Source organism: Oncorhynchus masou, chromosome 32, assembly GCF_036934945.1.
Source record: "Oncorhynchus masou masou isolate Uvic2021 chromosome 32, UVic_Omas_1.1, whole genome shotgun sequence".
In the NCBI taxonomy this organism is placed as follows: Eukaryota; Metazoa; Chordata; class Actinopteri; order Salmoniformes; family Salmonidae; genus Oncorhynchus; species Oncorhynchus masou.
Genome location: NC_088243.1, coordinates 28,934,506 through 28,961,252, shown reverse-complemented (window position 1 = coordinate 28,961,252; position 26,747 = coordinate 28,934,506). Strand labels below are relative to the sequence as shown.

At 45.8% G+C, this 26,747-nt stretch overlaps 1 protein-coding gene across 2 annotated transcripts in view; it reads right to left on the bottom strand.

The window, feature by feature from the left end:
* LOC135525872 (heme transporter FLVCR2-like) overlaps positions 1-26,747 on the bottom strand; it is a 44,171-nt gene that overhangs the window by 1,568 nt on the left and 15,856 nt on the right. Inside the window, exons 3-10 of one of the 2 annotated variants that reach the window (XM_064953815.1) lie at positions 11,830-11,970; positions 10,723-10,790; positions 10,267-10,370; positions 5,125-5,235; positions 4,511-4,616; positions 3,279-3,390; positions 2,787-2,851; positions 956-1,068 (exon numbers count right to left, since the gene is read on the bottom strand). In XM_064953815.1, coding sequence (XP_064809887.1) covers positions 994-1,068; positions 2,787-2,851; positions 3,279-3,390; positions 4,511-4,616; positions 5,125-5,235; positions 10,267-10,370; positions 10,723-10,790; positions 11,830-11,970 — 782 coding nt within the window. In that variant the 3' untranslated portion in view covers positions 956-993. The remainder of the gene's footprint in view (positions 1-955; positions 1,069-2,786; positions 2,852-3,278; positions 3,391-4,510; positions 4,617-5,124; positions 5,236-10,266; positions 10,371-10,722; positions 10,791-11,829; positions 11,971-26,747) is intronic. The other variant, XM_064953816.1, reaches the window with a different exon arrangement.

Sequence of the window (26,747 nt, the reverse complement as noted above, 5' to 3'; positions counted from 1 at the left end):
TACTGGCCTTCCAACACCACTTCCAATAGCATCTGGCCTGCCATCCAGAGACCAACCAAGACCAACCCTGCTTAGATTCATAGACAAGCCAGCAGTGGGATGCAGGGTGGTATGCTGATGGTGTAAATTAGACAAACAGGCACTTAAGTAACTTGGTTTCACTAGAATGTATTTAGGTTATCAAAACAATATGTGTTTTACAGGTAATGTATATACTTATGATTATCTTTCTCTGGAAAACAGAAAAAGCTGATTGATTCCCCTGACCCTTGTTGTAAGGTACCAAAACATTTTCTCAGGGGTTTATTAGCGAACACTTAAACAGGAAGTTAAAAGCTCTCTGCCACACATAAAATCATCACCATTTTGTTTTTCAACCAGCTCATATAGTAGGGCTTTGCTTTGAGAAGGATGATCAACCGAAGGACAAATAGTTCAAAGCACTAATATTACACTCAAGCTGCAAGTAGCATACTTCAACAAAGCTTCGGCATGATCACTTAATTTCCAACAATATTTTACAGAACTTCAGTTCCTCAGTCACTGCTTAGCTGACAGAAAATGTGTCTTACTGATTATTGGAATTGAAGCACAGTACCCTATCCAGACATTAACTCCCAACCCTGCTTGGAGACTCCTTATGCTTTACCAATCCCTGTCTTCTGCTTTGGCAAGTCCCACATGGCATTCTAAATCCAAGTTACTGCTCTTTTCACAGAAAGAGCAGGTGCCATGTCTTTCTTTAAGACCTTTCACCCTGCTGAAGTGGGTTACAGACTACAGCATTTAGAAAATGTTTAATGTGTAAAGATTGAGTGAATTTAGTGTTTCATGTCTTTATATTTCTATTGGAATTCTCAACACATCCCCAATAGGAGTGCTCTTTATGATTGCATTTTGTACTGTACAGCACTTTGCATGTGTGAAATAAGATTCAAAGACATGATACCTGTACCTTGGCAGGTGTGTGTTTGGGTTTTAGTGAAGTGAATGTCAGGATTGCTGCTTCTGTGATCTGCTGGGTGTTGTAGCCCCGTAGTCCTGTATCCGAGACGGGGAGTCTGCAGCCTGGAACAACGACTAGGGAATCACGCACAAGAGGGGCAAGAGGGCTCCTCCACCATCCCTATCACCATAAACCCTCTGCCCTTTCCAGACCCTCCCATAACACCTTCTTTTAACTCCAGCAGTCCCCTGCCTCAAGAGAGCCTTCTCTTAATGAGGACTCTTCTGAGGATGGAAAGGATATGACATAAAGCTGGACTGGAATTGTAAAGGATTATGGATTAAACAGTCAAATTGTGCAATATGGTCTTTTGACTCTTCAGACGCTATAAAAATGTTCTAAGCTATATTTTCAACTAATACAATGCTACCTACTGTGACTAACAACCATTCCATTTTCAACATCGAATTTTTTTAAAAAATGGAGAGAAAATTCTTGAATTCTCTTGGCAGTGTTACTGGAGACAAGGGACATTCCACTGGTTATAAATATTAAGAGAAGTATTGATGGGATTCTTGTAGTATTCCATAAATGAAGTGAGTAAAGCTCCCAACCTGCATTGAGATAAAATAAGTGATAGCGATATTCTCATAATAGAAAGAATAGTCGCTGAGCAGAGTGCATTTGTTAGGCATGAAAGTCTTGTTAATGATTTAAAGATGACCTTCAACAGCTGAACATCACTGGCCAATGGTGAGTTGAACCTGAAGTTAATTATGAATCTATTATATGATTAAAGCAACAAAAAAAATACAGAATGACATTCTCTTGCGTGAGCAAGCCATTGGTATATGATTTATTTTTGCTGCCAAGTGAGAGTAATTGAAAAAGTAAATGTGATGTATTTTTTACTATAGCCTATTGTACACTCGTATGATGAATATACTCCCGAGTGGCGCAGCAGTCTAAGGCACTGCATCTCAGTGCTAGAGGTGTCACTACAGACCCTGGTTTGATCCCGGGATGTATCACAACCGGCCGTGATCGGCAGTCCCATAGGGCGATGCACAATTGGCCCAGCGTCGTCCGGGTTAGGGGAGGGTTTGGCCGGGGTAGGCAGTCATGGTAAAATACGAATTTGTTCTTAACTGACTTGCCTAGTTAAATAAAAAGGTGGCTGGATCATTGTAGTTCTATACTCCAGATATACCACAATGATATTTCGCCCTGATATTGTGTGATACCTGTAGATTCCTACAACTCTGCAGCCATAATAATCTGTGACAAAAGGTACGGTATCTTTGTCATGCATGTTGCATGTCGAATGAAACAGAAACTTCTCAAGCATGTTTTTGTATCAAACACCAGCAAGGCATGTAATCAAATACAGCTAATCGGAGAGCTGACAGCGGGTGCAAAGTCATGTTTTCATAGAGCTGACAGCGGGTGCAAAGTCATGTTTTCAGAGAGCTGACAGCGGGTGCAAAGTCATGTTTTCAGAGAGCTGACAGCGGGTGCAAAGTCATGTTTTCAGAGAGCTGACAGCGGGTGCAAAGTCATGTTTTCAGAGAGCTGACAGCGGGTGCAAAGTCATGTTTTCAGAGAGCTGACAGCAGGTGCAAAGTTATGTTTTCAGAAAAAGCATGGTGGTGTCTGACGCTTGTGACCCCTGTGTCCACTCCACAGCAAACAAGAGGAACCCACACCAGAGAAGCAGCCAGACAGCCAGCATAGTCCATTGAATGGAGTATCAGCCAGGGGCAGTATCCAACACATCACATTTAACTGGAACGCAGAGATCCTACCGCTGACACCAAATAGCAGAAACAGATATACTTACACTTGCCGCCTGTGTCTCAGCCAGATGGTTGGCCTTTTGCCGTCGGAGGTCAGACTTGATGAATGCTGTGACATATAGATGAGAGCAGTAAGGCACTACTCAGAAACATATTCAGAAATGCATGGGTCATATATAGTATTGATGTTCAGGAATGTATAGCCTCGGAAACTATGTGGGAAATGTACTACTGTATGTAGAAAATGTGTTAACGTTTTCCTGTGAAGAGAAATCATGGTCACTATGACCCACTAGAGGGCATCATTACTCCAGGATGAATCCTAGATAAGGCTGTTACGCAAAATCTGTGCAACTGACTGCGATTATCTGAGGAGTCATGCGTTCCTACAGCCCCATATAATGTGGATCACATAACAGGACACTGTGCTTCACTATAACAACTGCAGGCAGATGAGTCCAAAGTTCCATCTACCGTAAAGCTGTTCTGTTATTGCAAAATAGGGCTATAATGTGTGTAGGGGTTAAGCAAATTACCTGTCATAATAGTGCCTATGAGGAGGAAGACACAGAGAAAGATGTTCCCAGCGAACGTTCCAAAGTGCTCGATGATCTTCCCTTGACCGATGGTGAATATGATCCCAAATATCTGGAAGAATGAGGGGAGTGAACATGAGAGTTGATCATCTCTAAACACAATCAAGTTTCAAGTTTTAATGTCACATGCACAAGTACAGTGAAATGCCTTTCTTGCAAGCTCTAACCCCAACAATGTAATACTAAAAATAACAAGGTTGAACAACAAAAAATAACACGAGTCAGTTCCAGTACCATATTTACAATGTGCAGGGATACTGGATGGATAGAGGTAGATATGACTAGGGGTAAGGTGAGGTGACGAAGCATCAGGATATATGATAAACAGAGTAGCAGCAGCATATCTGATGAGTGTATGTGAGTGGGTGTGTAGAGTTGGTATGAAATGTAAAGGTTTGTGCATATTATGGAGAGAGCTTATGTGTGTTGAAGTATCAATGTGCATAGTGTGTAGGACCCTGTGAGTGTGCATAGAGAGTGCAAAAATAAGAATAAAATACGAAGGTCAACTCAGATGTTATGTGTAACCATTTGTTAGCTATTTAGTTAGCTATTTAGCAGTCTTATAGCTTGGGGATAGAAGCTGTTCAGGAGCCTATTGGTGTCAGGCTTGACGCACCGGTACCGCTTGCTGTGCGTATGCAGAGAGAACCTTATAGGGCTTGGGTGGTTGGAGTCTAACTTTTTTCCGGGCCTTCCTTTCACACAGCGTGATATAGAGGTCCTGGATGGCAGGGAGCTCGGCCCCAGTAATGTACTGGGTTGTCCATGCGGTCGAGGGCGGTGCTATTGCCATACCAAGCTGTGATACAGCCAGTCAAGATGCTCTCAATGGTACAGCTGTAGAACTTTGAAGATTTGAGGGCCCATGCCGCGCCTTCTTCACAACTGTGTGTGGACCATTTTAAGTTTAGTGATTTGGACACTTTAAGCTCTCGATCTGCTCCACTGCAGCCCCATTGAGGTGGATTACAGACTGGACTCACGTCGGCCTTGGAGAGCGAGATCACCCAATCTTCTGGGTCGGTGGCAGCCCTCACACCCGGGACTATGTTGTTATTGTCAACGCGTGCATAAAATGCATTAAGTTCATACATAGACTTCATGCATACAACAAACCTAGATGTACTATTTCAATGGTGAATATTATCCCAAAGTATGATCCCTGTTACCTGAGCTGAACAGTTGAGCAGGCCTGAGGAGGTGCCCTCACACTCTGGGAAGGTCAGCTCCACAGCAAACTCAAAGCCAAGCGGCAGGTACCCGGTCATGAAGAACCTGAAGACATGAGGTTTTCCAGTGTTGTTTTTAGTCAATGTAAAGAGCAGCACTTAACATTTCATGCCTGCTGAGAGAAATTAAAAAATCTATTCCACAGCCAAATCTCCTCTGAGGGCATTACTCTAGCAGACCCTTTAAAACCTTCAGCTCTTGTTCATCTCCTTTATACATCAGTGAACAAATAATAAAATACTTATTCAACTCCAGAGGAAAATAATTAATGTTGCACATAATCATGGGCTTGTCTCCCACTACACTTGACCTTAAACAGCATTAACTACTGAGCATTTTAAGATATTGTCTGCCTCTTCCCACAGAGTGGCTGTTTAAAGAGCAAGGAGGCAGTTTGCAATGTAAATAGCATGCAGTGCTCCTGCGGTGTGACCAGGGCAGGAAACCTAGGCCACCCCACATTACAACTGACATGCTAAAGGTGGAATAGCTAGCAAATGCAACTCATTCACAAACATCATTGTGTATGGTCACAGTGTTTGTTCACTCTTACCCTAGAGCCCCCGATGTTACAAACACCACCCATAGGTGGCCCAAGTTGAGGGTGAAGGCATAGACCACCATTCCCACGAAGGACAGAAGATATACAGCCAGGGTAGTCTGTCTGGGGAGAGAGGAAAATAATCATATGTTTGTTTTTCCTGGATTTTGCCTGTATGAAATGTACTGTATGCTTGTGTAAATAGAAATGTACTAACTATATTTTAATAAGCAGTTTGATTTGCTGCATTGCTCACGGACATGTCAACATTGCTGCATACCCCATATGGGATTTGAATGAGTCTGCAATGTATTCATCTTATCTGGATATTGCTTTTACATAAGTTTCACAAAACACTCCAGAAAAGTCCCAGTCCTCAACAATCTGTGGTAGGCCTACATACAGCACCAGTAACCTGTCCAGGTTCTGAACTAGCATGCAGAACTGTTCAGTAAGGCTGGCTGTGGCTCCACTGTCAACACCTCCAATCCCATCCTCTATGAGAGGAAAAACAAGATTCCTGACCATCTAAGACCCCCTAATTAAAACTGGCACATTCTGGCCTACACCAACAGGCTTACTATGGTGAAGCTCTTCCTGTACAACCACGCATGAAACATTGCTCCACTCAGCTATTGTTGTTAATACAACTTCGTCCTTTGTCTCTCGCACACATGGAGGTATGAGGAAGGGAGCATCAATAACAGAAATCTGGGTTGACTGCTTTGGCTCGATTTATTCAGATGTCATGTGAAGAATTTGGGGAAACAATTTTCACCCTCATAACATGTGTTATATATCCCTTTCATACTAAGATGAAAAGTTGCCAACTTTACCATGCCGTCAACTTTATCACATTTTCTTTATATTTGAAAGGTATTGAGGTAACAAACCCTGTACTTTTAAATCAAATCATCAAATCAAATTTTATTTGTCACATACACATGGTTAGCAGATGTTAATGCGAGTGTAGCGAAATGCTTGTGCTTCCAGTTCCGACAATGCAGTAATAACCAACAAGTAATCTAACTAACAATTCCTAAACTACTGTCTTATACACAGTGTAAGGGGATAAAGAATATGTACATAAAGATATGAATGAGTGATGGTACAGAGCAGCATAGGCAAGATACAGTAGATGGTATCGAGTACAGTATATACATATGAGATGAGTATGTAAACAAAGTGGCATAGTTAAAGTGGCTAGTGATACATGTATTACATAAGGATGCAGTCGATGATATAGTACAGTATATACGTATGCATATGAGATGAATAATGTAGGGTATGTAAACATTATATTAGGTAGCATTGTTTAAAGTGGCTAGTGATATATTTTACATCATTTCCCATCAATTCCCATTATTGAAGTGGCTGGAGTTGAGTCAGTGTGTTGGCAGCAGCCACTCAATGTTAGTGGTTGCTGTTTAACAGTCTGAAGGCCTTGAGATAGAAGCTGTTTTTCAGTCTCTCGGTCCCAGCTTTGATGCACCTGTACTGACCTCGCCTTCTGAATGATAGCGGGGTGAACAGGCAGTGGCTCGGGTGGGTGTTGTCCTTGATGATCTTTATGGCCTTCCTGTAACATCGGGTGGTGTAGGTGTCCTGGAGGGCAGGAAGTTTGCCCCCGGTGATACGTTGTGCAGACCTCACTACCCTCTGGAGAGCCTTACGGTTGTGGGCGGAGCAGTTGCCGTACCAGGCGGTGATACAGCCCGCCAGGATGCTCTCGATTGTGCATCTGTAGAAGTTTGTGAGTGTTTTTGGTGACAAGCCGAATTTCTTCAGCCTCCTGAGGTTGAAGAGGCGCTGCTGCGCCTTCTTCACGATGATGTCTGTGTGAGTTGACCAATTTAGTTTGTCTGTGATGTGAATGCCGAGGAACTGTTCCATCGATGTGGATAGGGGGGTGTTCCCTCTGCTGTTTCCTGAAGTCCACAATCATCTCCTTAGTTTTGTTGACGTTGAGTGTGAGGTTATTGTCCTGGCACCACACTCCGAGGGCCCTCTCCTCCTCCCTGTAGGCCGTCTCGTTGTTGTTGGTAATCAAGCCTACCACTGTTGTGTCGTCCGCAAACTTGATGATTGAGTTGGAGGCGTGCGTGGCCACGCAGTCGTGGGTGAACAGGGAGTAAATCAAATCAAATCAAATCAAATTTATTTATATAGCCCTTCGTACATCAGCTGATATCTCAAAGTGCTGTACAGAAACCCAGCCTAAAACCCCAAACAGCAAGCAATGCAGGTGTAGAAGCACGGTGGCTAGGAAAAACTCCCTAGAAAAGCCAAAACCTAGGAAGAAACCTAGAGAGGAACCAGGCTATGTGGGGTGGCCAGTCCTCTTCTGGCTGTGCCGGGTAGAGATTATAACAGAACATGGCCAAGATGTTCAAATGTTCATAAATGACCAGCATGGTCGAATAATAATAAGGCAGAACAGTTGAAACTGGAGCAGCAGCACGGCCAGGTGGACTGGGGACAGCAAGGAGTCATCATGTCAAGTAGTCCTGGGGCATGGTCCTAGGGCCGCGGTTCAGTTGAAACTGGAGCAGCAGCACGGCCAGGTGGACTGGGGACAGCAAGGAGTCATCATGTCAGGTAGTCCTGGGGCATGGTCCTAGGGCTCAGGTCCTCCGAGAGAGAGAAGGAGAGAATTAGAGAACGCACACTTAGATTCACACAGGACACCAAATTGGACAGGAGAAGTACTCCAGATATAACAAACTGACCCCAGCCCCCCGACACATAAACTACTGCAGCATAAATACTGAAGGCTGAGACAGGAGTACAGGAGAGGGCTCAGAACGCACCCTTGTGGGGCCCCAGTGTTGAGGATCAGCGGGGTGGAGATGTTGTTACTTACCCTCACCACCTGGGGGCGGCCCGTCAGGAAGTCCAGTACCCAGTTGCACAGGGCGGGGTCAAGACCCAGGGTCTCGAGCTTGATGACGAGCTTGGAGGGTACTATGGTGTTAAATGCCGAGCTGTAGTCGATGAACAGCATTCTCACATAGGTATTCCGCTTGTCCAGATGGGTTAGGGCAGTGTGCAGTGTGGTTGAGATTGCGTCGTCTGTGGACCTATTTTATTTCCACCAACAGTTCATGATCAGGTCAGGTGTTTGATGAATGGCTGCTCTGTGGTGAGAAACAACAACCTGTGTTATTTGTCCAAAACAAATAGAAAGGAGATGAAACGGAATTGGACATTGTCTGCCCAGATGTCTGAATGACTACATTAATAACCTCTACAGATGTCGTATCTTAATTTGATCACTATTTTGTTACTGAGAATTTTCCTACACAGCAGGAATTGTGAACTTGTAGTGTATTCAAGGTTTAAAAAGGCTTCTAAAGATTGTAATTTCCACTTCAAAATGTCAGCCACTGTTCCCCAGGATCTGATGACGTGGATGTTGATTAAGACAGCCCCCGACACCTTTCGGATTCAGTAAAATGGGGTTAATTGCGGAAGACACATTTCAGTTGAATGCATTCAGTTGTACAACTGACTAGATATCCCCATTTCCCTTAAGATCTACATCTGTATATAGATGCATTTAAAAGGATAGAGACTTCCTCTCAGGCACCATTAACTATGGAGCCTCAATTCCAACAGGCCAGTACTTCAGCTGAGAGGATTCATAGATAAAACTTGTCAGCTTGGATATGCAGGGAGAGGCATCAGATACAACGCTTAGTTCCTCCAGAACCTCAATGGTTTCCACTTCCAACAAAAATAACTAATCTGCCTAGACGCCTGCCTTTGAATGAGAGCTATAAAAGCATTCATGTAGAAAGTGACTCCTTTAGAGTGGCTAATGAGAGAAGCAAGAGCCCAGCCCATCCAAGGTCATATTCGGTTGACTGTTTTCATAGCCCGGAGCTCAAGAGTGTAACACAACTTTACTGATTGTTACCTTGTCAACCTATGCTATGGATAGTTTTTTTAATGAAGGATATGATTGAGATGTTAGATGTAGAGTAAGATTAAGTAGATACAGTGAATCTGGCTACTGTATGCACTAGTCTTTATCTGTACACAATAGTTATCTGTACGCAAGACAAATCACATTTTAATCATTAATTAAAAAGGGCAAAGGTTCTCAAAGAGATGAGAAGTGGGACCTTAACAGCTCTTATCTTATTAACTGACTCATCAGCAGTTACTGGACCTCTTCCAACACGGAGCTTGACTGACTTGATCAGAGAGCGTGACGAAAAAGCTTGAGAGGATTATAAAGCCAATTACTGGGAATTTTCTGGTGTCATCAGACAAAAGATTAGCCAGTAGCCTTGTCAGCAGCCAACTACAGCCACACTATTACAATGTGTATGTGTCTAAGTTGGGGAATGTGTATGTAACCTTATTTAGTTAATTCGTACTAAGGAAGGGCCACTGAGCCCTGGGCTTAAGTGGTCGCTTAGGGCCACGCGGCCACTAGAGGGTCCCTAACCAACTCGTTTTAGTTTTTTTAGGAACTCAGTCAGGCTCTCTACTTACTGTTACTAGAATACACAAAGTGCAATTTCGAAATGTGGTTGTGCATCAGCAGTTATCTTGTTATTTCAGTCACTCAATAGCCATTGCAGAGAAAATCATTTGATTGGCAAGTTTGTCTTGCCAGCTATCTAATAATCATGGCCTTATACCAGAGCACATGTCCAGGAGCCCTGTCCTCCAGGGGGCCCACATTGATTTTGTTCGTCACTCTCATTCAGATATAATTGTATCATGGCATAAGTCATGGCAAAATGGGTATAACTGCAGGAATTGAGCTGTGAAACAGACCATTTTTTGCTCCGCTCCATGGCAAAATGGGTATAACTGCAGGAATTTAGCTGTTAAACAGAGTATTTCTTGCTCCGCTCCATGGCAACATTTGTAGAATTGCATGATAAAAAAAAAAAATTGCATAATTTTCTTTCCGTCCATGTCAAAATGTATAGAATTTCATAAAACTTGTGTTAAAACTGTAACATTTGGGGGGGCACAAATCTCGCTTAGGGCCCAAAAGGGTAGGGTCGGACTTGCCATTCAGTGATCAAAGTCACACAAAAAAGCTATTGTATCTAGGAGCATAATGCTGCATGCAATAACGTGTATTTTTAGTAAAGTATTGTGTACTCTCAAGTGTTCCTAAGAGTATCTTACTTGTAGGTTTTGGTCTTGTCCAACCAGATCCCACATATGAGGGACCCCACCATCCCCGCAATGACAATGGTGAGGCCAATTCTTCCAGCATTCACCTCTTCACCCTGTGGATGTTAAAATGACTGAATTGGTCTTTCTGCAGTCAAATTAGACATCCTGACCCTCTCACGCTTTTCAGTTCTTATCTGGGGTGAGCCTACTTGCTACTAGAACATGATACTAGTTCTCTTATACCTCAGTCATCTTTTTCGGGGCTATAGAATTGTGTCTTTAGTCTAGAAAATACCCTTAATTATAGACTACACAGTTAAATGTTTTACTTATTGGGGAGGTAACATCTCAAGATCTTCTTTGAATACAGTAAGTGAGGATATAACTGAAGGGCATGACCACAGAGGGACTTATGCAGACTACAGTAGGTTGGTTTTGTTGTGATAAGATTCAGGTGAGACTTACTGGATAATGCTCAGTGATCATCCGGTTCAGCAGTGTGGAAACAGCATAGAAACAACCGACATTCAGCCCTGCAGAAAACATAAGGACACATGTTAGTTTTGTTTCTGCACTCTGAGACAGAGCTGTATTTTACAGGAGCTGTAGTCTGCAGAGGAGCAGGTCTTTATTTAGTCTGAGGCCTGCAGGGAAAGCAGGGGGATCCAGATGGGACGCTGTATTTGGGTTTCACTGGCCCTGTCCTAATGGAACCCATACCTGGCCCTTAGCCAGTCTACTTCTACAAAGGAGAGAATATTTGACTTTGACATAAATGGTGGACAGCTTTGCCCTTAACGTTTGTTGTCTTGTTCCTGAAAATCCTAATTTGCCACATCAAAGGGTAAACAATGTTAATATCAAATAACATTTCAAAAAGTAAACCGCCATATTTCCAAACAGCTAAAGGGCATGACATATGTAATAGTTCAACTCAAGCATTTATGTTTTTGTTTATATTGAGATGGCACAGCCAAGGCAGACAATAATTCAGTGAAAATGTAATCAGGCTAAGCTGAGCCGAGGCAATACTTTCATGGACTAGTAACCCTACCATTGCAAATCTTCGATAAGTTAACCATTAACTACACGGACTGTGACCTTTCAACCCTAAGAATCTGACAATAAACCTAAAATCCTCAAAAACACCATTTGATGTACAAATATGTACAGTGTGCTGGATACAAAAACATAATGAGAGATATATTCACATCTCTAAGCACAAACTGATAGGCTTTAAGACCCTAACAGATGTTTTCTTCAGATGTTGTGTACATGTTTTCAATCACATGTCACTGTGATGATGCAACAGCATCCACGTTGTTCATATTTACGTTTGTGAGTTCACCTTACTTGAACTCATTCAGGGGACACACAGTAGAGACTACAGGATAATGCACAGTGTACTTCGAATAGGGTGATTCTGCTGTGAGGCCATGTGTGTGTGTTTATGAGATGAGGTCTGGGGCATCACCAATACAACAAGCTTTGATCTGGCCAGCCGTATGTAACTTCTGTTTTCTCAAATAATAGGAGTAGACATGAGAGTGATTGAGGGTGAATACGACCCACCATAGCTGATGACGAGGAGCATGAAGGGTAGGTTACGCAGCAGTCTCAGGATAGAAGCCACGTAGGAGTACTCTTCTAGAGGGATGCTCCTGGCCTGGACCTGAGCCAGGGTGGGAGGGATTTCCGGATTCTCTTGGAACACTGTTGAACACAGAAACAGACCCGGTAATAATAGTAATGTGATAATGCTGATATACTATAGAGAAGAAGTTTGTATGCAATTCCCGTAATACTGGACCATTCATTCCTATACAGACATTTGACAAACACCAATCATAGACACACCTAAATGTGTGTTCTCAACATACATTATCGAGACACACCCAAAATATATTAGAAAAGGGTTGGATGTAGATTCTGAAGTTGCACATCTGTCAGAGCCCTTTAAAAGACCATGTTAAAATTGGATCCAACCACAAGTCAATCCTCCCCCTCGTTTCTCCTCCCAAGAAAAACTAGCAGCAGTCACTCAAATAAGCTGGTGATAGCAACAAATTAGTGAAAGGCCAATGGCCATCCCATGACTTCTAACATCCTTCCATCTGTGCTTCTATCAATCAACACAGACACCTGAGCTCAGTAGGAGTTAGGCCAGTCACATAGCTTTGGGGGACTATAGGACAGGAGGGTCCAAAGTTACATCCAGCTAGTTCAGTACAACGCAGCCAAGGCAACACACCGGGCCTATCGCTAAAAGAGCAAGAGAGAAAGAAAGATGCGTGTCTGAGAATTTGTCTGAAGACTGGAGAGATGAAATGCATCAGTAACTGTTTGCCCTATCAGGGCCCCCTCTCTTCCTCCATGCCCTGGTGCGCAGTGAGTGAGTCAGTCAGTCAGTGATTCAACAACAGCCACGCTGGAGAGTCCAGCTCCAACGTTCAGTCTGAGAAGTGGAGGAGAGATCAGCTCACTAGGAGTTCATAGAGTAGACCCACACACCAACTAGCTTCTACTCCACCTATCTGTACAGCTAACAGAGGGCTTCAATAGGCTTCAAATATCTTACAGCACCGGGCTAACGAAGGGCTTCAAAAGGTTTCAAATATCTTACAGCACCCAGCTAACAGAGGGCTTCAATAGGCGTCAGATATCTTACAGCACTCAGCTAACAGAGGGCTTCAATAGGCGTCAGATAACTTATAGCACTTAGCTAACAGAGGGCTTCAATAGGTATCAGATATCTTACAGCACTCAGCTAACAGAGGGCTTCAATAGGCGTCAGATATGTTACAGCACTCAGCTAACAGAGGGCTTCAATAGGTATCAGATATGTTACAGCACTCAGCTAACAGAGGGCTTCAATAGGTATCAGATATCTTACAGCACTCAGCTAACAGAGGGCTTCAATAGGTATCAGATATCTTACAGCACTCAGCTAACAGAGGGCTTCAATAGGCTTCAAATATCTTACAGTAACAGGCTAACAGACGGCTTCAAAAGGCTTCAAATATCTTACAGCACCGGGCTAACGAAGGGCTTCAAAAGGTTTCAAATATCTTACAGCACTCAGCTAACAGAGGGCTTCAATAGGCGTCAGATATCTTACAGCACTCAGCTAACAGAGGGCTTCAATGGGCGTCAGATATCTTACAGCACTCAGCTAACAGAGGGCTTCAATGGGCGTCAGATATCTTACAGCACTCAGCTAACAGAGGGCTTCAATGGGCGTCAGATATCTTACAGCACTCAGCTAACAGAGGGCTTCAATGGGCGTCAGATATCTTACAGCACTCAGCTAACAGAGGGCTTCAATAGGCGTCAGATATCTTACAGCACTCAGCTAACAGAGGGCTTCAATGGGCGTCAGATATCTTACAGCACTCAGCTAACAGAGGGCTTCAATAGGCGTCAGATATCTTACAGCACTCAGCTAACAGAGGGCTTCAATGGGCGTCAGATATCTTACAGCACTCAGCTAACAGAGGGCTTCAATAGGCGTCAGATAACTTATAGCACTTAACTAACAAAGGGCTTCAATAGGTATCAGATATCTTACAACACGCAGCTAACAGAGGGCTTCAATAGGCGTCAGATATGTTACAGCACTCAGCTAACAGAGGGCTTCAAAAGGTATCAGATATCTTACAGCACCCAGCTAACAGAGGGCTTCAATAGGCGTCAGATATCTTACGGCACCCAGCTAACAGAGGGCTTCAATAGGTATCAGATATCTTACAGCACCCAGCTAACAGAGGGCTTCAATAGGCGTCAGATATCTTACGGCACCCAGCTAACAGAGGGCTTCAATAGGTATCAGATATCTTACAGCACCCAGCTAACAGAGGGCTTCAATAGGCGTCAGATATCTTACGGCACCCAGCTAACAGAGGGCTTCAATAGGTATCAGATATCTTACAGCACCCAGCTAACAGAGGGCTTCAATAGGCGTCAGATATGTTACAGCACTCAGCTAACAGAGGGCTTCAATAGGCGTCAGATATCTTACAGCACTCAGCTAACCGAGGGCTTCAATAGGTATCAGATATCTTACAGCACTCAGCTAACAGAGGGCTTCAATAGGTATCAGATATCTTACAGCACCCAGCTAACAGAGGGCTTCAATAGGCGTCAGATATGTTACAGCACTCAGCTAACAGAGGGCTTCAATAGGCGTCAGATATGTTACAGCACTCAGCTAACAGAGGGCTTCAATAGGCGTCAGATATGTTACAGCACTCAGCTAACAGAGGGCTTCAATAGGTATCAGATATCTTACAGCACCCAGCTAACAGAGGGCTTCAATAGGTATCAGATACTGCATCTTACAGCACTCAGCTAACGGAGGGCTTCAATAGGCGTCAGCTATCTTACAGCACTCAGCTAACAGAGGGCTCAATAGGCATCAGATACTGCATCTTACAGCACTCAGCTAACGGAGGGCTTCAATAGGCGTCAGATATCTTACAGCACTCAGCTAACAGAGGGCTTCAATAGGCGTCAGATATGTTACAGCACCCAGCTAACAGAGGGCTTCAATAGGCGTCAGATATCTCACAGCACTCAGCTAACAGAGGGCTCAATAGGCATCAGATACTGCATCTTACAGCACTCAGCTAACGGAGGGCTTCAATAGGCGTCAGATATCTTACAGCACTCAGCTAACAGAGGGCTTCAATAGGCGTCAGATATGTTACAGCACCCAGCTAACAGAGGGCTTCAATAGGCGTCAGATATCTCACAGCATTCAGCTAACAGAGGGCTTCAATAGGCGTCAGATATCTTACAGCACTCAACTAACAGAGGGCTTCAATAGGCGTCAGATATGTTACAGCACTCAGCTAACAGAGGGCTTCAATAGGCGTCAGATATGTTACAGCACTCAGCTAACAGAGGGCTTCAATAGGCGTCAGATATCTTACAGCGCTCAGCTAACAGAGGGCTTCAATAGGTGTCAGATATGTTACAGCACTCAGCTAACAGAGGGCTTCAATAGGCGTCAGATATCTTACAGCACTCAGCTAACAGAGGGCTTCAATAGGTATCAGATATCTTACAGCACTCAGCTAACAGAGGGCTTCAATAGGTATCAGATATCTTACAGCACTCAGCTAACAGAGGGCTTCAATAGGCGTCAGATATGTTACAGCACCCAGCTAACAGAGGGCTTCAATAGGTATCAGATATCTTACAGCACTCAGCTAACAGAGGGCTTCAATAGGCGTCAGATATGTTACAGCACTCAGCTAACAGAGGGCTTCAATAGGCGTCAGATATGTTACAGCACTCAGCTAACAGAGGGCTTCAATAGGCGTCAGATATGTTACAGCACCCAGCTAACAGAGGGCTTCAATAGGTATCAGATATCTTACAGCACTCTGTTATGTACTTGAGTGAAGACCCAAAAGCGGTTTTAACAGAAAACAGAGTTCTTTAATGAAAAACAGGAATGGCATAAATCCTCTTCCAACGTTGTCAACGGAACAAAAAGAACGTTAGTATAGTGCAGGGTGCACCTGCCAGGCAGACTCCGACAGGATAGGACAAGGTGGAAGCAAACGAGACGACAGCTTGCTTCTGGCATCAAAAACACAAACAAGAATCAGACACTGAAAGTAGCAGGAACAGAGAGAGAAATAGAGACCTAATCAGAGGGGGAAGAGAGAACAGGTGGGAAAGAGTGAATGAGCTAGTTAGGGGAGATGTAGAACAGCTGAAGAATGAGAGACAGAGAAGGTAACCTAAAAAGACCAGCAGAGAGAGAGACAGAGTGAAGAGAAAGGACAGGAACAGACATAACAAGACATGACAGTACCCCCCCCCCCACTCACCGAGCGCCTCCTGGCGCACTCGAGGAGGAAACCTGGCGGCAACGGAGGAAATCATCGATCAGCGAACGGTCCAGCACGTCCCGAGAGGGAACCCAACTCCTCTCCTCAGGACCGTACCCTCCCAATCCACTAGGTACTGATGACCACGGCCCCGAGGGCGCATGTCCAAAATCTTACGAACCCTGTAGATGGGTGCGCCTCGACAAGGATGGGGGGAGGGACGAGCGGGGGCGCGAAGAACGGGCTTAACACAGGAGACATGGAAGACCGGGTGAACGCGACGAAGATAGCGCGGGAGAAGAAGTCGCACTGCGACAGGATTAATGACCTGAGAAATACGGAACGGACCAATGAACCGCGGGGCCAACTTGCGAGAAGCTGTCTTAAGGGGAAGGTTCTGAGTGGAGAGCCATACTCTCTGACCGCAACAATATCTAGGACTCTTGGTCCTACGCTTATTAGCGGCCCTCACAGTCTGCGCCCTATTACGGCAAAGTGCCGACCTGACCCCCTTCCAGGTGCGCTCGCAACGCTGGACAAAAGCCTGACAGCGGAGGCTGGTACCCGAGGCTACTCTGAAAAGGAGATAGACCGGTAGCAGACGAAGGAAGCGAGTTGTGGGCGTACTCTGCCCAGGGGAGCTGTTCTGACCAAGACGCAGGGTTACGAAAAGAAAGACTGCGTAAAATGCGACCAACAGTCTGATTGGCCCGTTCGGCTTGACCGTTAGACTGGGGATGAAAGCCGGACGAGAGACTGACGGAAGCCCCAATCAAACGGCAAAACTCCCTCCAAAATTGAGACGTGAACTGCGGGCCTCTGTCGGAAACGACGTCAGACGGAAGGCCATGAATTCGAAAAACATTCTCGATAATGATCTGAGCCGTCTCCTTAGCAGAAGGGAGCTTAGCGAGAGGAATGAAATGAGCCGCCTTAGAGAATCTATCGACAACCGTAAGAATAACTGTCTTCCCCGCTGATGAAGGCAGTCCGGTGATAAAATCTAAAGCGATGTGAGACCACGGTCGAGAGGGAATGGGAAGCGGTCTGAGACGGCCGGCAGGAGGAGAGTTCCCAGATTTAGTCTGCGCGCAGACCGAACAAGCGGCGACAAATCGACGCGCGTCACGTTCCCGAGTGGGCCACCAGAAACGCTGGCGAATGGAAGCGAGCGTACCCCGAACGCCGGGGTGGCCGGCTAACTTGGCAGAGTGGGCCCACTGAAGAACGGCCGGACGAGTAGGAACGGGAACGAACAGAAGGTTCCTAGGACAAGCTCGCGGCGACGGAGTGTGAGCGAGTGCTTGCTTTACCTGCCTCTCAATTCCCCAGACAGTCAACCCGACAACACGCCCCTCAGGGAGAATCCCCTCGGGGTCGGAGGAGACCTCAGAAGAACTGAAGAGACGAGATAAAGCATCAGGCTTGGTGTTCTTTGAGCCCGGACGATAAGAAATAACAAACTCGAAACGAGCGAAAAACAGAGCCCAACGAGCCTGACGCGCATTAAGTCGTTTGGCTGAACGGATGTACTCAAGGTTCCTATGGTCAGTCCAAACGACAAAAGGAACGGTCGCCCCCTCCAACCACTGTCGCCATTCGCCTAGGGCTAAGCGGATGGCGAGCAGTTCGCGATTACCAACATCATAGTTACGTTCTGACGGCGATAAGCGATGAGAGAAAAACGCGCAAGGATGGACCTTGCCGTCAGAGAGAGAGCGCTGAGAAAGAATGGCTCCCACGCCCACCTCTGACGCGTCAACCTCAACAACAAACTGTCTAGAGATGTCAGGTGTAACAAGAATAGGAGCGAATGTAAAACGATTCTTAAGAAGATCAAAAGCTCCCTGGGCGGAAACGGACCACTTAAAGCACGTCTTAACAGAAGTAAGGGCTGTGAGGGGAGCTGCCACCTGACCGAAATTACGGATGAAACGACGATAGAAATTAGCGAAGCCCAGAAAGCGCTGCAGCTCGACGCGTGACTTAGGAACGGGCCAATCAAAGACAGCCTGGACCTTAGCGGGATCCATCTTAATGCCCTCAGCGGAAATAACGGAACCGAGAAAAGGGACAGAGGCGGCATGAAAAATGCACTTCTCAGCCTTCACATAAAGACAGTTCTCCAAAAGGCGCTGGAGGACGCGTCGCACGTGCTGAACATGAATCGAGAGAGACGGTGAAAAAATCAGGATATCGTCCATGTAAACGAAAACAAAAATGTTCAGCATGTCTCTCAGGACGTCGTTAACTAGTGCCTGAAAGACAGCTGGAGCGTTAACGAGGCCGAAAGGAAGAACCCGGTATTCAAAGTGCCCTAACGGAGTGTTAAACGCCGTCTTCCACTCGTCCCCCTCCCTGATGCGCACGAGATGGTAGGCGTTACGAAGGTCCAATTTGGTGAAAAACCTGGCTCCCTGCAGGATCTCGAAGGCCGAAGACATAAGAGGAAGCGGATAACGATTCTTAACTGTTATGTCATTCAGCCCTCGATAATCCACGCATGGGCGCAGGGACCCGTCCTTCTTCTGAAAAAAAAAACCCCGCTCCGGCGGGAGAGGAGGAGGAGACTATGGTACCGGCGTCGAGCGAAACAGACAAATAATCCTCGAGAGCCTTACGTTCGGGAGCCGACAGAGAGTATAATCTACCCCGGGGGAGTAGTTCCCGGAAGGAGATCAATACTACAGTCATACGACCGGTGTGGAGGGAGAGAAGTGGCCTTGGAACGACTGAACACCGTGCGCAGATCGTGATACTCCTCCGGCACCCCTGTCAAATCGCCAGGCTCCTCCTGTGAAGAAGAGACAGAGGAAACAGGAGGGATAGCAGACATTAAACAGGTCACATGACAAGAAACATTCCAGGATAGGATAGTATTACTAGACCAATTAATAGAAGGGTTATGGCGCACTAGCCAGGGATGACCCAAAACAACAGGTGTAAAAGGTGAACGAAAAATTAAAAAAGAAATGGTTTCGCTATGATTACCAGAGACAGTGAGGGTTAAAGGCAGCGTCTCACGCTGAATCTTGGGGAGAGAACTACCATCTAAAGCGAACAAGGCCGTGGGCTCCCCTAACTGTCTGAGAGGAATGTCATGTTCCCGAGCCCAGGTCTCGTCCATAAAACAGCCCTCCGCCCCAGAGTCTATCAAGGCACTGCAGGAAGCAGATGAACCGGGCCAGCGGAGATGGACCGGAAAGGTAGTGCGTGATCCAGAAGGAGAGGCCTGAGTAGTTGCGCTCACCAGTAGCCCTCCTCTTACTGATGAGCTCTGGCTTTTACTGGACATGAGGTGACAAAATGACCAGCGGAGCCGCAGTAGAGACAGAGGCGATTGGTGATTCTCCGTTCCTTCTCCTTGGCCGAGATGCGGATACCCCCCAGCTGCATAGGCTCAGCATCCGAGCCGGCGGAGGAGGGTGGCAGTGATGCGGCAGGTGGCAGTGATGTGGAGAGGGGAGCAACGGAGAACGCGAGCTCCTTTCCACGAGCTCGGCGACGAAGATCAAACCGTCGCTCTATGCGAATAGCGAGAGCTATTAAGGAGTCCAGACTGGAAGGAACCTCCCGGGAGAGGATCTCATCCTTAACCTCGACGAGGAGACCCTCCAGAAAACGAGCGAGCAAAGCCGGCCGTTCCAGTCACTAGAGGCAGCGAGAGTGCGAAACTCAATAGAATAATCCGTTATGGATCGATTCCCCTGACATAGGGAAGACAGGGCCCTGGAAGCCTCCTCCCCAAAAACAGAACGGTCAAAAACCCGTATCATCTCCTCCTTAAAGTCCTGATACTGGTTAATACACTCAGCCCTCGCCTCCCAGATTGCCGTGCCCCACTCACGCGCCCGTCCGGTAAGGAGAGAAATGACGTAGGCGATGCGGGCTGCGCTCCTGGAGTAAGTGTTGGGCTGGAGAGAGAACACCACATCACACTGAGTGAGGAATGAGCGGCACTCAGTGGGCTCCCCAGAGTAACACGGCGGGTTGTTGATCCTGGGCTCCGGAGACTCGGAAACCCTGGAAGTGGGCGGTGGATCGAGGTGGAGTTGGTGAACCTGTCTTGTGAGGTCGGAGACTTGGACGGCCAGGGTCTCAACGGCATGTCGAGCAGCAGACAATTCCTCCTCGTGTCTGCCTAGCATCGCTCCCTGGATCTCGACGGCGGAGTGAAAAGGGTCCGGAGCCGCTGGGTCCATTCTTGGTCTGATTCTTCTGTTATGTACTTGAGTGAAGACCCAAAAGCGGTTTTAACAGAAAACAGAGTTCTTTAATGAAAAACAGGAATGGCATAAATCCTCTTCCAACGTTGTCAACGGAACAAAAAGAACGTTAGTATAGTGCAGGGTGCACCTGCCAGGCAGACTCCGACAGGATAGGACAAGGTGGAAGCAAACGAGACGACAGCTTGCTTCTGGCATCAAAAACACAAACAAGAATCAGACACTGAAAGTAGCAGGAACAGAGAGAGAAATAGAGACCTAATCAGAGGGGGAAGAGAGAACAGGTGGGAAAGAGTGAATGAGCTAGTTAGGGGAGATGTAGAACAGCTGAAGAATGAGAGACAGAGAAGGTAACCTAAAAAGACCAGCAGAGAGAGACAGAGTGAAGAGAAAGGACAGGAACAGACATAACAAGACATGACACACTCAGCTAACAGAGGGCTTCAATAGGTATCAGATATCTTACAGCACTCAGCTAACAGAGGGTTTCAATAGGCGTCAGATATATTACAGCACCCAGCTAACAGAGGGCTTCAATAGGCGTCAGATATCTTACAGCACTCAGCTAACAGAGGGCTTCAATAGGCGTCAGATATCTTACAGAACTCAGCTAACAGAGGGCTTCAATAGGTATCAGATATCTTACAGCACTCAGCTAACAGAGGGCTTCAATAGGCGTCAGATATGTTACAGCACTCAGCTAACAGAGGGCTTCAATAGGCGTCAGATATGTTACAGCACTCAGCTAACAGAGGGCTTCAATAGGCGTCAGATATCTTACAGCACTCAGCTAACAGAGGGCTTCAATAGGCGTCAGATATCTTACAGCACTCAGCTAACAGAGGGCTTCAATAGGCGTCAGATATCTTACAGCACTCAGCTAACAGAGGGCTTCAATAGGCGTCAGATATCTTACAGTACCCAGCTAACAGAGGGCTTCAATAGGTATCAGATATCTTACAGTACCCAGCTAACAGAGGGCTTCAATAGGAGTCAGATATCTTACAGTACCCAGCTAACAGAGGGCTTCAATAGGCGTCAGATATCTTACAGTACCCAGCTAACAGAGGGCTTCAATAGGCGTCAGATATCTTACAGCACTCAGCTAACAGAGGGCTTCAATAGGCGTCAGATATCTTACAGTACCCAGCTAACAGAGGGCTTCAATAGGCGTCAGATATCTTACAGTACCCAGCTAACAGAGGGCTTCAATAGGCGTCAGATATCTTACAGCACCCAGCTAACAGAAGGCTTCAATAGGCGTCAGATATCTTACAGCACTCAGCTAACAAAGGGCTTCAATAGGTATCAGATATGTTACAACACTCAGCTAACAGAGGGCTTCAACAGGCGTCAGATATGTTACAGCACTCAGCTAACAGAGGGCTTCAATAGGCGTCAGATATGTTACAGCACTCAGCTAACAGAGGGCTTCAATAGGCGTCAGATATCTTACAGCACTCAGCTAACAGAGGGCTTCAATAGGCGTCAGATATCTTACAGCACTCAGCTAACAGAGGGCTTCAATAGGCGTCAGATATGTTACAGCACTCAGCTAACAGAGGGCTTCAATAGGTATCAGATACTGCATCTTACAGCACTCAGCTAACAGAGGGCTTCAATAGGCGTCAGATATCTTACAGCACTCAGCTAACAGAGGGCTTCAATAGGCGTCAGATATCTTACAGCACTCAGCTAACAGAGGGCTTCAATAGGCGTCAGATATCTTACAGCACTCAGCTAACAGAGGGCTTCAATAGGTATCAGATATCTTACAGCACCCAGCTAACAGAGGGCTTCAATAGGTATCAGATATCTTACAGCACCCAGCTAACAGAGGGCTTCAATAGGTATCAGATACTGCATCTTACAGCACTCAGCTAACAGAGGGCTTCAATAGGTGTCAGATATCTTACAGCACTCAGCTAACAGAGGGCTTCAATAGGTATCAGATATGTTACAGCACTCAGCTAACAGAGGGCTTCAATAGGCGTCAGATATCTTACAGCACTCAGCTAACAGAGGGCTTCAATAGGCGTCAGATATCTTACAGTACCCAGCTAACAGAGGGCTTCAATAGGAGTCAGATATCTTACAGTACCCAGCTAACAGAGGGCTTCAATAGGCGTCAGATATCTTACAGCACTCAGCTAACAGAGGGCTTCAATAGGTGTCAGATATGTTACAGCACTCAGCTAACAGAGGGCTTCAATAGGCGTCAGATATCTTACATCACTCAGCTAACAGAGGGCTTCAATAGGCGTCAGATATCTTACAGCACTCAGCTAACAGAGGGCTTCAATAGGTATCAGATATGTTACAGCACTGAAGCTAACAGAGGGCTTCAATAGGCGTCAGATATGTTACAGCACTCAGCTAACAGAGGGCTTCAATAGGCGTCAGATATCTTACAGCACTCAGCTAACAGAGGGCTTCAATAGGTGTCAGATATCTTACAGCACTCAGCAAACAGAGGGCTTCAATAGGCGTCAGATATCTTACAGCACTCAGCTAACAGAGGGCTTCAATAGGCGTCAGATATCTTACAGCACTCAGCTAACAGAGGGCTTCAATAGGCGTCAGATATCTTACAGCACTCAGCTAACAGAGGGCTTCAATAGGCGTCAGATATCTTACAGTACCCAGCTAACAGAGGGCTTCAATAGGTATCAGATATCTTACAGTACCCAGCTAACAGAGGGCTTCAATAGGAGTCAGATATCTTACAGTACCCAGCTAACAGAGGGCTTCAATAGGCGTCAGATATCTTACAGTACCCAGCTAACAGAGGGCTTCAATAGGCGTCAGATATCTTACAGCACTCAGCTAACAGAGGGCTTCAATAGGCGTCAGATATGTTACAGCACTCAGCTAACAGAGGGCTTCAATAGGCGTCAGATATCTTACAGTACCCAGCTAACAGAGGGCTTCAATAGGCGTCAGATATCTTACAGTACCCAGCTAACAGAGGGCTTCAATAGGCGTCAGATATCTTATAGCACCCAGCTAACAGAAGGCTTCAATAGGCGTCAGATATCTTACAGCACTCAGCTAACAGAGGGCTTCAATAGGTATCAGATACTGCATCTTACAGCACTCAGCTAACAGAGGGCTTCAATAGGCGTCAGATATCTTACAGCACTCAGCTAACAGAGGGCTTCAATAGGCGTCAGATATCTTACAGCACTCAGCTAACAGAGGGCTTCAATAGGTATCAGATATCTTACAGCAACCAGCTAACAGAGGGCTTCAATAGGTATCAGATATCTTACAGCACCCAGCTAACAGAGGGCTTCAATAGGTATCAGATACTGCATCTTACAGCACTCAGCTAACAGAGGGCTTCAATAGGTGTCAGATATCTTACAGCACTCAGCTAACAGAGGGCTTCAATAGGTATCAGATATGTTACAGCACTCAGCTAACAGAGGGCTTCAATAGGCGTCAGATATCTTACAGCACTCAGCTAACAGAGGGCTTCAATAGGCGTCAGATATCTTACAGTACCCAGCTAACAGAGGGCTTCAATAGGTGTCAGATATCTTACAGTACCCAGCTAACAGAGGGCTTCAATAGGAGTCAGATATCTTACAGTACCCAGCTAACAGAGGGCTTCAATAGGCGTCAGATATCTTACAGCACTCAGCTAACAGAGGGCTTCAATAGGTATCAGATATGTTACAGCACTGAAGCTAACAGAGGGCTTCAATAGGCGTCAGATATGTTACAGCACTCAGCCAACAGAGGGCTTCAATAGGCGTCAGATATCTTACAGCACTCAGCTAACAGAGGGCTTCAATAGGTGTCAGATATCTTACAGCACTCAGCAAACAGAGGGCTTCAATAGGCGTCAGATATCTTACAGCACTCAGCTAACAGAGGGCTTCAATAGGCGTCAGATATCTTACAGCACTCAGCTAACAGAGGGCTTCAATAGGCGTCAGATATCTTACAGCACTCAGCTAACAGAGGGCTTCAATAGGCGTCAGATATCTTACAGTACCCAGCTAACAGAGGGCTTCAATAGGTATCAGATATCTTACAGTACCCAGCTAACAGAGGGCTTCAATAGGAGTCAGATATCTTACAGTACCCAGCTAACAGAGGGCTTCAATAGGCGTCAGATATCTTACAGTACCCAGCTAACAGAGGGCTTCAATAGGCGTCAGATATCTTACAGCACTCAGCTAACAGAGGGCTTCAATAGGCGTCAGATATGTTACAGCACTCAGCTAACAGAGGGCTTCAATAGGCGTCAGATATCTTACAGTACCCAGCTAACAGAGGGCTTCAATAGGCGTCAGATATCTTACAGTACCCAGCTAACAGAGGGCTTCAATAGGCGTCAGATATCTTACAGCACCCAGCTAACAGAAGGCTTCAATAGGCGTCAGATATCTTACAGCACTCAGCTAACAGAGGGCTTCAATAGGTATCAGATATCTTACAGCACTCAGCTAACAGAGGGCTTCAATAGGCGTCAGATATGTTACAGCACCCAGCTAACAGAGGGCTTCAATAGGCGTCAGATATCTTACAGCACTCAGCTAACAGAGGGCTTCAATAGGCATCAGATATCTTACAGCACTCAGCTAACAGAGGGCTTCAATAGGCGTCAGATATCTTACATCACTCAGCTAACAGAGGGCTTCAATAGGCGTCAGATATCTTACATCACTCAGCTAACAGAGGGCTTCAATAGGCGTCAGATATCTTACAGCACTCAGCTAACAGAGGGCTTCAATAGGTATCAGATATGTTACAGCACTGAAGCTAACAGAGGGCTTCAATAGGCGTCAGATATGTTACAGCACTCAGCTAACAGAGGGCTTCAATAGGCGTCAGATATCTTACAGCACTCAGCTAACAGAGGGCTTCAATAGGCGTCAGATATCTTACAGCACTCAGCTAACAGAGGGCTTCAATAGGCGTCAGATATCTTACAGCACTCAGCTAACAGAGGGCTTCAATAGGCGTCAGATATCTTACAGCACTCAGCTAACAGAGGGCTTCAATAGGTATCAGATATGTTACAGCACTCAGCTAACAGAGGGCTTCAATAGGCGTCAGATATCTTACAGCACTCAGCTAACAGAGGGCTTCAATAGGTATCAGATATCTTACAGCACCCAGCTAACAGAGGGCTTCAATAGGTATCAGATACTGCATCTTACAGCACTCAGCTAACAGAGGGCTTCAATAGGTATCAGATACTGCATCTTACAGCACTCAGCTAACAGAGGGCTTCAATAGGTGTCAGATATCTTACAGCACTCAGCTAACAGAGGGCTTCAATAGGTATCAGATATGTTACAGCACTCAGCTAACAGAGGGCTTCAATAGGCGTCAGATATCTTACAGCACTCAGCTAACAGAGGGCTTCAATAGGCGTCAGATATCTTACAGTACCCAGCTAACAGAGGGCTTCAATAGGTGTCAGATATCTTACAGTACCCAGCTAACAGAGGGCTTCAATAGGAGTCAGATATCTTACAGTACCCAGCTAACAGAGGGCTTCAATAGGCGTCAGATATCTTACAGTACCCAGCTAACCGAGGGCTTCAATAGGCGTCAGATATCTTACAGCACTCAGCTAACAGAGGGCTTCAATAGGTGTCAGATATGTTACAGCACTCAGCTAACAGAGGGCTTCAATAGGCGTCAGATATCTTACATCACTCAGCTAACAGAGGGCTTCAATAGGCGTCAGATATCTTACAGCACTCAGCTAACAGAGGGCTTCAATAGGTATCAGATATGTTACAGCACTGAAGCTAACAGAGGGCTTCAATAGGCGTCAGATATGTTACAGCACTCAGCTAACAGAGGGCTTCAATAGGCGTCAGATATCTTACAGCACTCAGCTAACAGAGGGCTTCAATAGGTGTCAGATATGTTACAGCACTCAGCTAACAGATGGCTTCAATAGGCGTCAGATATCTTACATCACTCAGCTAACAGAGGGCTTCAATAGGCGTCAGATATCTTACAGCACTCAGCTAACAGAGGGCTTCAATAGGTATCAGATATGTTACAGCACTGAAGCTAACAGAGGGCTTCAATAGGCGTCAGATATGTTACAGCACTCAGCTAACAGAGGGCTTCAATAGGCGTCAGATATCTTACAGCACTCAGCTAACAGAGGGCTTCAATAGGTGTCAGATATCTTACAGCACTCAGCAAACAGAGGGCTTCAATAGGCGTCAGATATCTTACAGCACTCAGCTAACAGAGGGCTTCAATAGGTGTCAGATATCTTACAGCACTCAGCTAACAGAGGGCTTCAATAGGCGTCAGATATGTTACAGCACTCAGCTAACAGAGGGCTTCAATAGGCGTCAGATATCTTACATCACTCAGCTAACAGAGGGCTTCAATAGGCGTCAGATATCTTACAGCACTCAGCTAACAGAGGGCTTCAATA